Source organism: Etheostoma cragini, chromosome 15, assembly GCF_013103735.1.
Source record: "Etheostoma cragini isolate CJK2018 chromosome 15, CSU_Ecrag_1.0, whole genome shotgun sequence".
NCBI classification, from domain to species: domain Eukaryota; kingdom Metazoa; phylum Chordata; class Actinopteri; order Perciformes; family Percidae; genus Etheostoma; species Etheostoma cragini.
The window spans coordinates 8,634,521-8,648,144 of record NC_048421.1 but is presented as its reverse complement, the minus strand read 5'-3'; the positions used below and the strand labels follow the sequence as shown (position 1 = coordinate 8,648,144).

General features: G+C 40.6%; 1 protein-coding gene across 5 annotated transcripts in view; it reads left to right on the top strand.

Moving 5' to 3' along the window:
• Positions 1-13,624, top strand: part of cep112 (centrosomal protein 112) — a 98,587-nt gene that overhangs the window by 28,429 nt on the left and 56,534 nt on the right. For all 5 annotated transcript variants that reach the window (XM_034893978.1, XM_034893976.1, XM_034893975.1 and 2 more), the window contains 5 exons: positions 3,971-4,125; positions 4,404-4,533; positions 4,674-4,766; positions 4,973-5,032; positions 6,128-6,207. In XM_034893978.1, the coding sequence (XP_034749869.1) occupies positions 3,971-4,125; positions 4,404-4,533; positions 4,674-4,766; positions 4,973-5,032; positions 6,128-6,207 (518 nt within the window). The remainder of the gene's footprint in view (positions 1-3,970; positions 4,126-4,403; positions 4,534-4,673; positions 4,767-4,972; positions 5,033-6,127; positions 6,208-13,624) is intronic.

Here is a 13,624-nt window from a genome sequence, read left to right as displayed (position 1 = left end):
CCCCCCCCCCCCCCCCCCCATCTCCACCTCAAAAACTACACACTCATAATTTGCACATACCAAGGAAACTCATTGCGGGACTGGCTCTAGTTATCCTGCATCAAGGCTGAATTTTGGGGAAAATGTTTCAGATATGGTAATAAGGGACCACTAAGGTCTATATAAAAGCATCCAAAGAGCATCATGTCACGGGACCTTTAATGTGCATGTTTAACATTTAGATATTAATCAAGCTGAAGGAAACTTTAGTTCTGTCAGCACGTATCATTGACAGCCAGCATATCTATACAAGACAACTTTGTGGTTGACTCCAAATTGTATCAAATAACCGTTTTATCTAGACCTTATGTAACATGATTTAACTCAGGTTAGTACACTTGTGTTCATTCCATCCATCTTGGATCATGACTTTATACCAAAATAGTAGTCTTACATTGCCAGACTCCAGCGCTACAGAGGATGGTCTGGTGAATCCACAAAGAAATCCGGGATGGGAGAGAAATGTGCTCTGGTTCATTGGCATGTCTTTAACCAATCACAATCGTCATAGGCGGCACTAAGCAAGATCTGCGGCACTCCATGGCTCAAAAGAAGGGATGAGGGAATGACTCTCACATCTTACTGACTTCATTACACTACATGACATTTAGCTGACGCTTTTATCCAAAGTGACTTACCATTGCTATATATGTCAGAGGCCGCCCGCCTCTGGAGCAACTACGGGTTAAGTGTCTTGCTCAGGGACACAGTGGGAATTGATCTCCCACACCAAAGGCATGTGTCTAATCCACTGCGCCATCACCACCCACTTCATCTATACAAAGGTCTTTGACCGACTTATGTAATAAATATCCCGCATGGCAATGGTTGTTTGTGCACATACCACATAAACACACATACCTCTGAAAGCTACAGTTTATTTGATGTTGTATGAAAAGACTTTGGTTTTAAGCATGATTGTGCACATTACATTCATGGTGCTCATCAACACTCGAGGCCAGTCGAATACACTGCTTCATAAATAGTATTGTTATCAGTATCAGCCTATGTGGGCTTTCATACATATCGCAGATACACATTGCTTCTGGCCTTAATCTGTCAGCAGGCCCACATTTAGGAGGCATCAAACACCGGACGGTGCATGGCCAGTGCTAAGGCCCCTCTTTTAATGATTAAGGACAGAGAAGGCTAGAGAGAATGAAAAGAGCCCTCTGTCGTTGTAAATTAAGTGCTCTCCTGCTATTAGTTTTGGCTCAAAAGTTTTGGCACGCACCTTATGTAGGAAGTTCAAAGTGGACTTTATCTCAGATAAATTATTACAGCTCCCTGGTTTCATGGTTGGTGTTTCTAAGCTTAAATCTTTAGTGTCAATGTTGTCTTGTTTTCTTTTATTGTGAAAATGTCTGTCTTGTTCTGCTGACTTGTTGATAGTTATACAAGTATAAATATTTCAAGTCAGAAGACCTGGGACATTTTGTGCTTGTAGAATATTCAGTCCTTTTTTGACTTTGACCCAGTAGCTTTGAACATGTGGTTTGTACACTTAATACTATATACCCCTTTGTGTCAGAAAAAGTTCATTCTCAGGACACAATGTGAAAATGTCACTCAGATTGATGATTCATGTTCATTCTAAAACAGCGTATTGGATCATGTTTAATAACACTGAAATGATGAATGTTCATCTTCCCAATGCTACCTGGATGGATTTCTATCCAACAGCAGATCAAAGATTTCCCAAGGGGCTTAAAGATATGTCAGATGTTGTTATTTTTGGACATTATCTATACACGTGGCAGAGCAGATAGAGGGACTAAGTGGGTGTTTGAAAAGAAAGACAAGTCAGTATCTGCCTAGGTATTGCACAATTCAAACTCTTGACTGTAGTCCATGCATGTCCTTAAGCAAATGACTGATAATGGAGATATAAGGATTATGGTCTTGTGGTTAAAGATGAAGTAGCAGAAGTATGCTTTTCCTTGTACTGCTGATAGTTTGGTGATTGTTGAGCTAGTATTTTGTCATCTTCTGTTGCTAGGAGTTTGTGCAACATAACTGAACTTCAAAGCGTCTTAAAGTGGTATCAGCCTTAGACAACTATATCTGTGCATCCCCAGCAATACTTATAAACGTAATAAACGGGAGGAAACAAACTTGCAGGAGTATTTTTTTGACACCTGTCCCACAAGTCCACGCTATGCTCTGTGTCCCATTCTTTTGTCTTCTGTCAGACTCTATCCTCCACTTGCTGCTCACATTAGAGTGTAAAACACAACGTGCATGCATGAGGAGATGAGTGATGCAGGCTGTCCTACAGTTGAAGCCTCAGTTCTGATAAAAAAGAAAAAGTCATCCATCACTCTGTTTGACTTTTTATGTCATAAATTACATGTTTTTTTTTTTTCATCTTCAAAGACTTTATCACTTCTGAATCTCTGAAAGGGAGCAGAGCTCATAATGTACCTTATGTAGTCTGTTCTTCACACCTTGTAATTCTTCTTCTAAAACAGCTAATTAGGGGACATCATTTGCTCCCTCTGAGTGTGTCCAGCTGTGCCCAGTCTAGTCTTAGCTCTTTGGCAGGAGATGAGAAGAAGCACCTATTCATACTAAGTGTCAGCACGCGTTCCAGCACAACACAGACCCCTTGTTCTCTTTTTTTAGTGCCCTACGTTACTAACGCAAAGACAAAAATCTCTCTTACCAGCCTCGCGAGGCGCTGCTCTCGTACTCTTTTCAAACACACTGCTCCCTTCTCTCCCCCCATTCCAGCTCCTGTCATCGCCAGCCTCTGTCATCGTCTAGATTGACTAGCACGTTCCGTCTTTAATCAGCGCCCCGTCATTGCCTTTATCGGCCTGCCTACACTGCATTCCACTCTGTCATAAGCACACACAGACACACAAAGACACACGTGCACATGCTGTAGGACAGTATGCAGAGAGGGGACGTTTCTTTTCATCAACTCTGTGCCAGAAGAAGCTGTCTGCATCAGCTGGACTTTGATCTTTGTCTTTATTAAAAAATCTGAATCCTGATTGAGCTTTTGACATTTACCAATGAAATAACTCAACAGTGTTGGTACAATGAAGCAATCTAGTTTCAGCCATAACACATATAATTAGTTAGATTCTACACATTTCTGTAACACAAGTTAAAGCTAAACATTGGATTTCTGTTGTTAATTAAAACTGTCTCACATTACACTGAAGGTCACTCTGGTATGCGTCTCGCTGTTGGTGTATTTTCAAAGTAAGAATGGGCACAAGATACAAACAAAACATGGACCCACTAATCAAAACATTGCTCTACGTGTGGCCAGAAACTGCGGCTTAAATAATCCTGTTGGAGTTTATTAATATGATGAATTTATATAGGCACATTGACATTTCACATTTTTTAAAAAGAGTTGCAGGGTTACCAAAAGGGAAAATGACCCTGTTTTGCCTGTGTTGCTCCAGCTGTCAGTATTTGGGCAACAAGGTGAAATGGAGTTGGCTTTAGAAACTTTTCAAAGGCACTGCTGCAGTTGAGCTTTTGTGGACTGGATAAAATTCTGTGTAGTATTGAAAGGTTTTTTGCTGGTTCAACTTTTGTTTGTATAGATAAGATGTTTTTGGTTTTGATGACTCACAGAACTGTGGAGAATACCAATGCAAATCAGTCTATTTTACGTCTAACCTTAGCTTTAGACCTGATAATAAGTACTAAATAGAGCAGTAACGATCTATAAATTACAAGTCTTTAACTTCAAATAGTTTTCAAAATAATTTTAAAATGTGCATTTCAAAGAATCAGAGAGGGCATCAGCTACATTGTAAGCCACATTCTTCCATATGAGAAACCACATTTCTGTTTCACTTCACTGTTTGTGCATGCAGTCCTCTGACCAATGACATTTTCTCAGGCTAGTACCCTTAGTTGTTCAAGCTGTTTGGTTAATTGATTTCTGTGTATTCTTGTGGTTCAGGAGGAAACGGTGCGTGAGCTGGAGCTACGGGTAAAACGGCAGTCGCTGGAGGTGGAGAAGGGCAACGCACTGCGCCACAAGGTGACACAGGAGAAGGCCCAGTTGGAGATTCACATTGCATCCATCGGCGCTGAACTGCAGGAGGCCAACAGACGGTCTGTGAAATAGGGAATGATAAAGGGTGGGGGGGAATCAAACTATGTCATCTGTCATCAAATGTAATCTTTATTATAATATTTATTTAAGTATCTGCTTGAGGTCTTAACGTGATAAAATAACATGTTATTAAGATGCGTGTAAGGTGCAAAGACATACTTGAATGTGCTAAGACAAAATTATAGCAACAGGGAGGTAAAGTGACTCATGTCATTATTTAATTGGAATAGGAGCAGATCAGTGTATGTGTTAACGACCCTGTCATGCTCTGCCACAGAAATACGATTCTGCAGAAGGAGAAGGCGCAGCAGAAGGAGCAGCATGAGCAGACAGTGCAGAGGCTCCAAGCCAAACACGAGACTGACCTGAGCCACTTACATCAGGAGCATGCTCTGTCTGCTGCTAAGGTCCACATTACCAGAACACCTCCACATGACTCTCCCTCTCAGCCTGCTAGATTTACAGTTAATTGATGGAAAATACAAAATTGTACCAAAGTTAACTGCATTTCTTTCATACCAATTTCCTCTCTGCTTCTCTCTTCCAGTCCTCTGAGGTAATGGAGGACTTAGAGAAAACTGTAGCTCTACTCAAACAGCAGCTCCTGGACAGTGAACATCGGAAACACCAACAAGTCAGGGTATGATTTTTGTGGTGGCAAGGGTGTGTGCATGTTGTAATGTATATATGCGCAGTGCACATGCCTAAGAAAAAAATGCCATCTATCTTTTTTATTTGTTGCTGTCACTGTCACCAGCTTTGGCAATGCTTTAGATTAGAATGGGCTTGTCTTTGTGTGGTTTGTCACGGGATCATCAGTGTCATTTCAAATCTGCCTCCTTTCAGGATCAAGAGATGAAGTTTCACCAGGAAAAAGATGAAGTGCAGATCAACTGTGAGAAAAAGGTAGTGTATACTTCAGTAAACCGATCCACTGAGCTCCATAGCTTCTGTCGTTGCGTTAAAACAGCCCTGGACAAAGTTATTACGGTCAAGTGGAGATCAAAGCCTGGAGTCACATGTTCCTTTTTGGTTCTTCTTACTTTTAGATTTTATGTCTAGTCTCGTAAAATCAGAGCCATGATTAACAGGAAGATGAAGGACTGGGCAGAGAAGAAAGAGGAGGATGGAAAATTTATAATTTAGCATCAGAGTTATCAAGCAAAGAAAGTTGAGAAATGTTAAACAGTTATAACAAACCTGAATAAAGTTACTGAGTCACTCTGCAAGTGAGGACAATCAAAAGGGACATTTTTACCGTCTGAGGTATGCACTGTTAGCGTACGCTGGCTGACACTTAATTGCCTTTGCTTTTGAGAGACCCTCTTCAAAGCCATAGAGCAGCTGTAAACCATAGAGTGAAGAGACCATTGTTAATGATCTGACTTGCACCAGACTGGTTCAAGCCAGACTTCTAAGGTGAAATTTTAAAGACCATCTGCACCTGGGTCATCCTCAAAGTACCACAGTTATAATGTGTGTGCTCGTTGTAGGCTGGCATACCCCCTCTGGCTGATACACCTGCAAGAACTTAGCAGGCCTCTGTGCACTTTATTCAGGGTCAAGGGGAATTTAAATCAAGCTTCTCTGAAAGAAAGTCAGTATTCGGGTTTTCCTAAAATGCGTTTTTTTTTTACGCTGTCTTTGTAATAAACGTTCTCTTTTTTTTCCACCTTCTGTCTTCTGGATGGTGACAGGAGATTTTTCCCCCTGGGAAAAATATTTTTCCACGCCTCAGGAGTGGTAAATGAGAGATGTGAAGGAGGCCGGTGTCTGTATCTGGACATAAGGGCCCATATGGCTGCCACAGATCCAGAGTGAGAGGCCCTCTTTGCAGGCGGATAGGCTCAGATGGTATTTTTGATGGTGATGGGTGCTAGAGAGAAGAAACAAGACCAGATGTACAAGGTCACAGGCAGGAGAGTTTGGTTGAGTGATGTTTGATGCTGTCTGCTTTTGCATTCACCTACACCTCTCTCTCTCACTCTCTCGCTCTCTCAGGTTTTGGCAATCCAAAGCGAAGCCGAAAAAGATAGAACAGAGGCTAAGAGGAAGATAGCCAAACTAGAAGATGCACTCAGGTACAGTGACAAAGGCCAATCCAAAAGTATTACTAGTTTAGTAATGCATTTGAGTTTCACAGTGAACATATTTGAAATTGTACAATGTCAATTCTTTTCTGAACAACAAAACTGCTATACTTTATACTACTTTAAATTGCTATACTTCCTATGGTTAAACATGTATCCAGTGTTTTTGATGGGACAAATGCAACCCTAACCCAACCAGCCAAGACAATTGCAAATCTGAATACAAAAGGCTTTGACCGTATACACTTGACTGTAAATTTTATCAGTCATGTTAATATTTATGCAATAATGACATTAGCGAGCTCTGAAATCATCTGTGTATTAGTGGGTCTGTGTGTGGTCCTCCACTCCTTTTGACCAACTGTTTGACATATTTGGTCATAGGCACTCCTTCAGCATGTCAGTCGGTCTGGGTGTGCATGTGTTCATGTGCATGTGTCTTGATGTTGATTGCGGGCTGAATTGTACAGATATAATATAATTGAGAATTTGGGACAAGGTGTATGTGTTTTTGTGTGTATGTGTGTGCAATGGATCGAAGTTAGGAAGAATGTCATCAAAACAGCAATAGCACCCTGGGTTATTTCACAGGTTTATGGAGAAATGTTGTGCTTTATTACTGGTTGTACTGAAATTTCCTCCCTTGGGTGCTAGTGGAGCATTTATTTTGCAATTATTAGTATCACACATTTGAGCCTTGACTTTGTGGCTTGAACCTTTATTAGAGAGTTGTTTATTTCTACTAACTTTAGTCTTTGATCAAAAGAACAGCATGTTTGAATTCTGATTTGAGGTGGAGTTTGGCTTTAACAAGCCAACCCTTGCACACGCTCTCTTCGATCTTTTTTTATAACTACCGTAGTAGTACTGGTGGAGTTGAGAGCCTGGTAACTGAGAAGTTACATGTGATAAGAGTTTGTGTTGCTTTGAAGAAAACTAGCAAACTTAATCCTGCTATAAATCAAACAGTCTCTACACGAATAAACTGATGAATAAAATACCATGTTACTGAAAAAGTAACATAATAAAAAAGAGTCAGTTTGATATAGATGTAATATTTTATAAGATATAAAAATCATGGCATGCTGTAGAAATATTTTTTTTAAATTATAGTCTGCATAAGGTAAAATAAAAATGTGTTAAAGCTGCACTAATCAGTATTTTTGTATGTGCAATGTGGAGGGTTCATTGTTATTGATAAACATTGAGACAATTTTTGTCCAACTCTGCAGTTCCCCCAATCCCTACAGGTCCTTTTAGCGCCTTTTAGCACTTTGTTTAGGTTGTGCAGCCCACAACATTACTCTCATTGCGTTCATAAATCCAATCATCTGTTTTAAGTGAAAAAGCTCTGATGAATCCAATGTACACTACCTTTCCAGCACCAAACAACAAACAGACACAGTGAGCCACTATCTGGTGAACATATTGGAGCCTTTATCAGCTAAACAGCCAGATATTTCCCTAATGTGCTATTGCTTTGTGTCTTTGGTTGTCAGATATTTCCCTAATGTGCTATTGCTTTGTGTTCTTGGTTGTTTATAATTTTTGCTAGCCTGCTCATCCTAACAACTTAAGTTCAAAAATCAATTAATGATGCTTAAGGTCAATTTATAACCCCATTTCACAGCTGAAGGTTTGACTTTTTATAACAGAAAAAGCACAGGTGTTACTATTGACCATAACAATGGATCAACGGTGCATTAGTATTTATTTGTATGTTTTTTCAAAATATATTCTGTTTATACGGCAACGCTGACCGCGCCTGGCAAAACAGCCCCAAAGCAAAAAACGGGATGTGCATTCTTCTTAGAAAACAATTAGTTGTAAACAATTAGAAATGTCTCATCATGTAATAGTTTCTAGAAATGTATTATTGACCTTTTGTTTTCGTTTATGAAGGAAAATAAAGTCGTAATACTTCTAGAATCACAGTAAATAAAAATCGCAATACGAATCGATAGGCCCCCATGTTTCGTGAAAAGAATTGAATCGGATCAAAAGCATATCATCCCACCCCTATTGACTGCCTTTAAAGTGGAGACCTACTTCAGTTTCCATATCAGTCTTTACCTCCACCTCAGCTTCCTACTCTCACCCTTTGGCTCTATTGCCCCCTTCCCTTCAGAACTACACACACTCTGCTGACAGCCCCCAGACTTCCACAGACTCCAATCAACCAACCAACTAGTCTGCCGGGCATTACATTCCACTGGGTACTTAATCTAATGCAGGACCACATTTCTTGGTCCTAAGCAGATTCCAGTTGCCCCGTGGAAACTGGAATGTGTTTTACACAATTAAACACAACGCCCATTCAACAACCTCAGTTCCAGCTCCAGCCATACACAGCAAAGGCCAGTCACAGTCATCAGCTCTCTTGGTTTTCAACTGTTTGTCATAATATGTAATAGCAACCAGAGGCAATAATAGGTTCAGCTTGTCTGTATTTGCTTTTGTTCCTTTGGTCCTAATCAATAACCCAAGCCACTTTGTGTCTTAACACTTTGTAAGTGGCCTCTAAAATCAAGGATAATTCATTTTAGTGAATAATAAATTGTGATAAGCTGTAGGACATGGTTATTATTACTGTTACTTTGTGTTCATGTCACTGCAAAACAAAATGAAAACACATTTTGCAGTTTAGTATTCAGCATAAAGATCGCAAAGGGACATTGATGGTTGTGCCTATTGTTTGCGCTTGTCATTGTCAGCCTGGCAACAGAGGACAAGCTTAAACACAGCAGACAGATCCGTTTATGAATAAATTATCCTTGTTGTTAGTAGCAGTAACGAGCCAGTCATTCCCTCGTTTAGTGTTAACCACTGAGAAGAAAGTGGCCCATCAGGCTTTTAGCTAATTAAGTACTCAAGCTAAACACTCTCAAACACATGTGCACGCACACACACACACACACACACACACACACACACACTCTCGCAAGCAGTCTGAGTCTACTTACCTGCTGTCGTGGCAACACTGAGGCCTTTAAAGGCGATCCAGGAGAACTTCAAAGTCACAGCGAGCCTGCATTGTGTGTGTGTGTGTGTGTGTGTGTGTGTGCGCGTGCATGCTTTGTTATTGTGTTTGTTGATCCACACAATATATATCATCATAGATCTATAAATAACTTTATTTTAATATATGATTTCGTAGCATTTATTGCTGTTATCCACACCCCTTTCTTTCCATGGTTTACACCCACTCTTCCTTTCCAGTATGAAAAGAAAAATCTCCCTGTCCTGCCATGCAAATAAGCAAAGCTGTGCAGAGAACAAGTTTCTCTCCTTTTCTTTCATCCCTACGTGCCTCAGATCATTACAAAACATTAGCATAGAGATGGAGTGATGCACCACAAACGGTGAAAAAAGAGGGAGAGGAAGCTCATTTGGGGAACAGCTTGCCTGCTTTTGCAACAGTGACCTCCAAATTACAATTTAAAAAAACATCAGAAAATCACCTAAATGGTTAAAGTAGAAAAGAAAACAGCTGGCATATGATTTATATCTAGATTATGGTATATCTTTCTCCATGAAGCCACTGTCATATATGTTTTTTCTATGCTCTCCCTTGTACCATTCCAGTCCTCCTTCCTGCTGTTTGGCACCCAACTGGTTTCATCAAAACCTTGTGCCTGCTAAGGTGTGGTGCAGGGTTGTAGCAACTCTGACTGTGTCTCAGCAGCAAATGCTGCTCAGTTTGATCGTTTACAGTTTGGAGTGGCAGAGAGAGCTTCTGCGTGAGGCAGCTGCAGGGAAAGTGTGCTTGCCTTCATGAGAGGCTACACACTGGCTGTCCAAACCTGTGCTCACACTCATGCTGTCATGGCTGGCATGCTGTCATGGTGTGTAGAATTTACAGCAGCTCTTTCCTTCAGTCATAATCTTGTTCTTCCCTAATTATAGTTTCTTGCTTTTCTACTATTGTTTCAATTTCATGTTTTTTTTGTGTTCACACAGCCAACCACCAAGCTACTGTTTGATTTAGTAATCAGCTCTTGAGACAAGGAAACATTTTTTTTAATGGGGTATTAAGTGTGTGTGCCTGTCTGTTAGGTCTGTGTGTCATTGTTTCTTTCCTAGTGTTTGTGCATGCATGCCCACCTAATTGCACGAGAAAGTGCCCTAGTACTCTTAAAGGTGTAGGATCCAGTATGGTCTTTCATGTTATTGTGTGTTTGTGCACATGCATACCCTACATCTTTGTGTGTCTTTGAAGTGGTCTTATCTTTCTCAGCATTCCTCTCCCATGACAGGAGGGATGAAGGGAAGCAGGGGTGGTGGTGGTCCGGAGAGGGACAAGAGGTAGCTGAGCAGAGGCTGTGCAACCTGCAACCCCAGTTAGTGTTGAGGTGCAGGAGCAGGTGGAGGTATGGATCCTGAATTTTGAAAAGCTTCACTGGGGCTCAATATTGACTCCCATGGCAACTGCATTGAAAGTGGAGAATAGGCATGGGTTAAGCGCCAGTTCGATACCACAGACCTGACAAAAGGGAAATTAGAAAGAGCTCTTTGCCCCCTATAGCCAAGGTTGTCAGACGTAAAGGACAGTTACATCTTTAGATACTCTTGCTTGTTTTATTATCAATTGAATTAGTAAGTATAGGTAAATGAAAACCCCATACAAATCAAGAAAGTAAAATATCAACAATAAATTAATAAATTGTTTAAGGATTAGGGTTCCAAGTGAATAGGGGTGTAGGGCTACACATACCATCGGCTGTCACTGCAGCAATGTCTAATGGAGGCAGTCTAGGCAGTGTTTAGTCTCCGTGAATATTGACTTAAATGGGCAGATAATTAACTTGTACTCCGGAAAATGAGTTATTAGTTATCTTGTCATTTAGTAATTCAGCTGTAATTTGTCATATGTGTTCCTCATAGTGTCTCCTATCACTAAATATGTGCGCCTGTTTGTTGTTGTGAAACTTCCATATGATGGTGTAATGATGCTGAAAGCCTACGTGATTATCACACATAACCAGATTTGACACTTTTGCAGTAAGCTAGCTTACTTACAAATATGCACTGACAGTATGAATTATCACAGTTAATTCCTGTGCTGAAACAACTCTTTAGGGCTTTCATTGTTTTGTCAAAAAGCCTCCAACTTCATTTGCCATTGTACAATATTTGCCATATGCAAATACAGTATGTTTACTTTAGGGACTTGTGCCTAGTTGATTTAGCATATTATGCTGTAGGCTGCATAATTAATGAAGCCAAATAGTATCTAAATGCACAGCGAAGAGAAGAAAATCCCTGTTTCTAGCCACGTCATGAGTAAGATCTCCTCTCCTAAAGAATGAGTTGTGTAGTAATATTAAACAACTTAAATCTAACTAAAATCTGGAGCATTTTTGAAGTACAAGACATATTATGTATTTTTCTTCTGTCCCACAGACATGTTTATCCCCCCACATAGTTGTTCTGTCAGCCTGGGCTGCACTGCAAAATCCTCTTCATCCCCCCCCCCCCCTCTCTCTCTCTCTCTCTCTCTCTCTCTCTCTCTCTCTCTCTCTCTCTCTCTCTCTCTCTCTCTCTCTCCCTCTCTCCTTAGTGTGTTTAGTTGGCTTTGACACACTGAACAGCACAAGGGAAAGTCACTGCTTTCTTCCCCAGTGAAGAGAGAGTGCGAGCGTCATATCAGACTGTTTGTATAGATGAGTTGAAATGTCATTGGACATGTCCTCCAACACTTGAGCACGCCACTAAGCCCAATCCCTTATGCTACGTCCAGTGATCTGACGCTAACACTATTCTTGACCTTTCTTTAAAATTAATCTATGTTGGACTGTAGTTTATGATTACTTTCATTTATTAATCCACCAATTATTTTGTTGATTAATCGATTGATAATTTTATCCCAAACATCTCATAAAACGAGCCAGAGTTCAAGGTGAGGTCTTTCTTTTTTGTCTTTTTTGAACAACAAACTGTTCAAAACCCCTGAAAAATATTTCGTTTTCTGTCATAGAAGACTAAGAAAATAAGAATATAGTTACATTTGGAGCTGAAACAGAGGCTGTAGCCAGTAAATTTTTGGCGTGCTTAAAACATGGCTTGCGCAGTTATTTGATTATCAAAATCCACTAATTTATTAATCATTTCAGCTCTAAATCTATGGAACTGGTGTAACTACTGAAAATGTAGCACAAAGCACAGTAAGATAGTTTTAAGAGTTAGCAATTGTGTAATGCTGACTTTTTTTTAGCAATACTAGTGCGACAGGTGTTCCCTGCAAGCACCCAGATGACTGGTGTGCACTGATGCTACTGTGGGAGATGGAAAATAATTACGATGCCACTCTCTTTTTTACCTATGTGGCCATTTTGTTTCAAATCTTGATATGAAATGCTGTTTATAAACAGGCCACATTTGTAGGCAGTTTTAAAGCCTTCAAGCTCAATCATTCTGTTTTGTACTCACTCTTTTTAACTCCTTCTCCCTCTGCCTTTAATATTTTCTTGCCCATGTGCTGTCTCTCTTTTGTGTTCACTTACTTGTGGTCAGTCTATTATTCTGTGTCTGTTTCTGTCTTTTTTTTCTCTCCCTTTATCTTTCTCTTGGGATGAAAACCAAGTCGGTTTTTATTTTTTTGTTTAGCATTTTCTTTCTTTTTATGTGCTCCCACATTTTTTTTCTTTTTATTCAGGCCCCTTTGATGTGTCTGTGGATTCGTTATCATTCCGTTTGGATGAGCTCACAGACGCAGATGCGCGGGCACTCACATGCACTTGTGCTCACACCACGTGTACACACACTCTCCCTCTGTCTTTTTATACTAGAGACCAGAGGCATCCGCATGCAAGCGTGCAGTCTAGTCTGTTTGTCAGTCTTTTCCATGCGCCGCTCCACCCACATCACAGTCCATACAATTCTTAAATTCTCTGCTTACATGAAAAGAATATTTGCATAAGCAATTAGACTTGCGTCTGTTTGCATTGACTTTAATGTGTACTCTTGTATTATGTGTACGTGTATGTAAATGCTTACAGACAGTAAGTTACTTGTCTCTGTTTATCCAGCACGTGGTGCACACTCTCACACAGACGGCACACGGCATTGTGTGGTTAGGGCAGCCCGGAAAAACACCGGCATCCCTGCACCCCTCGTGTCTGCCAGGCGGCTGGATGGCTGAAGCTCTTTCACCCTTTCTCGCACAAACACTCCTCTCTCCTCTCCTCCCTGTCGTCCTCCCCTTTAAACAGCCGTTAGGATTGAGGGATGAGAGGACTTCCTCTTTAGAGAAGCCACATCTTTAATTTGAGCCTCCTCTCCTTCCACTTTTCTGACCAGAGATCCATTTAAAGCTGACGGGCCGCCCTGGTGCTGGCACCCCTCTCCTTCCTTACCCTCTGTTTCTCCCTGCCAGGCCTCCCTGACTCTTTTTCTCTGTCCTCTCATC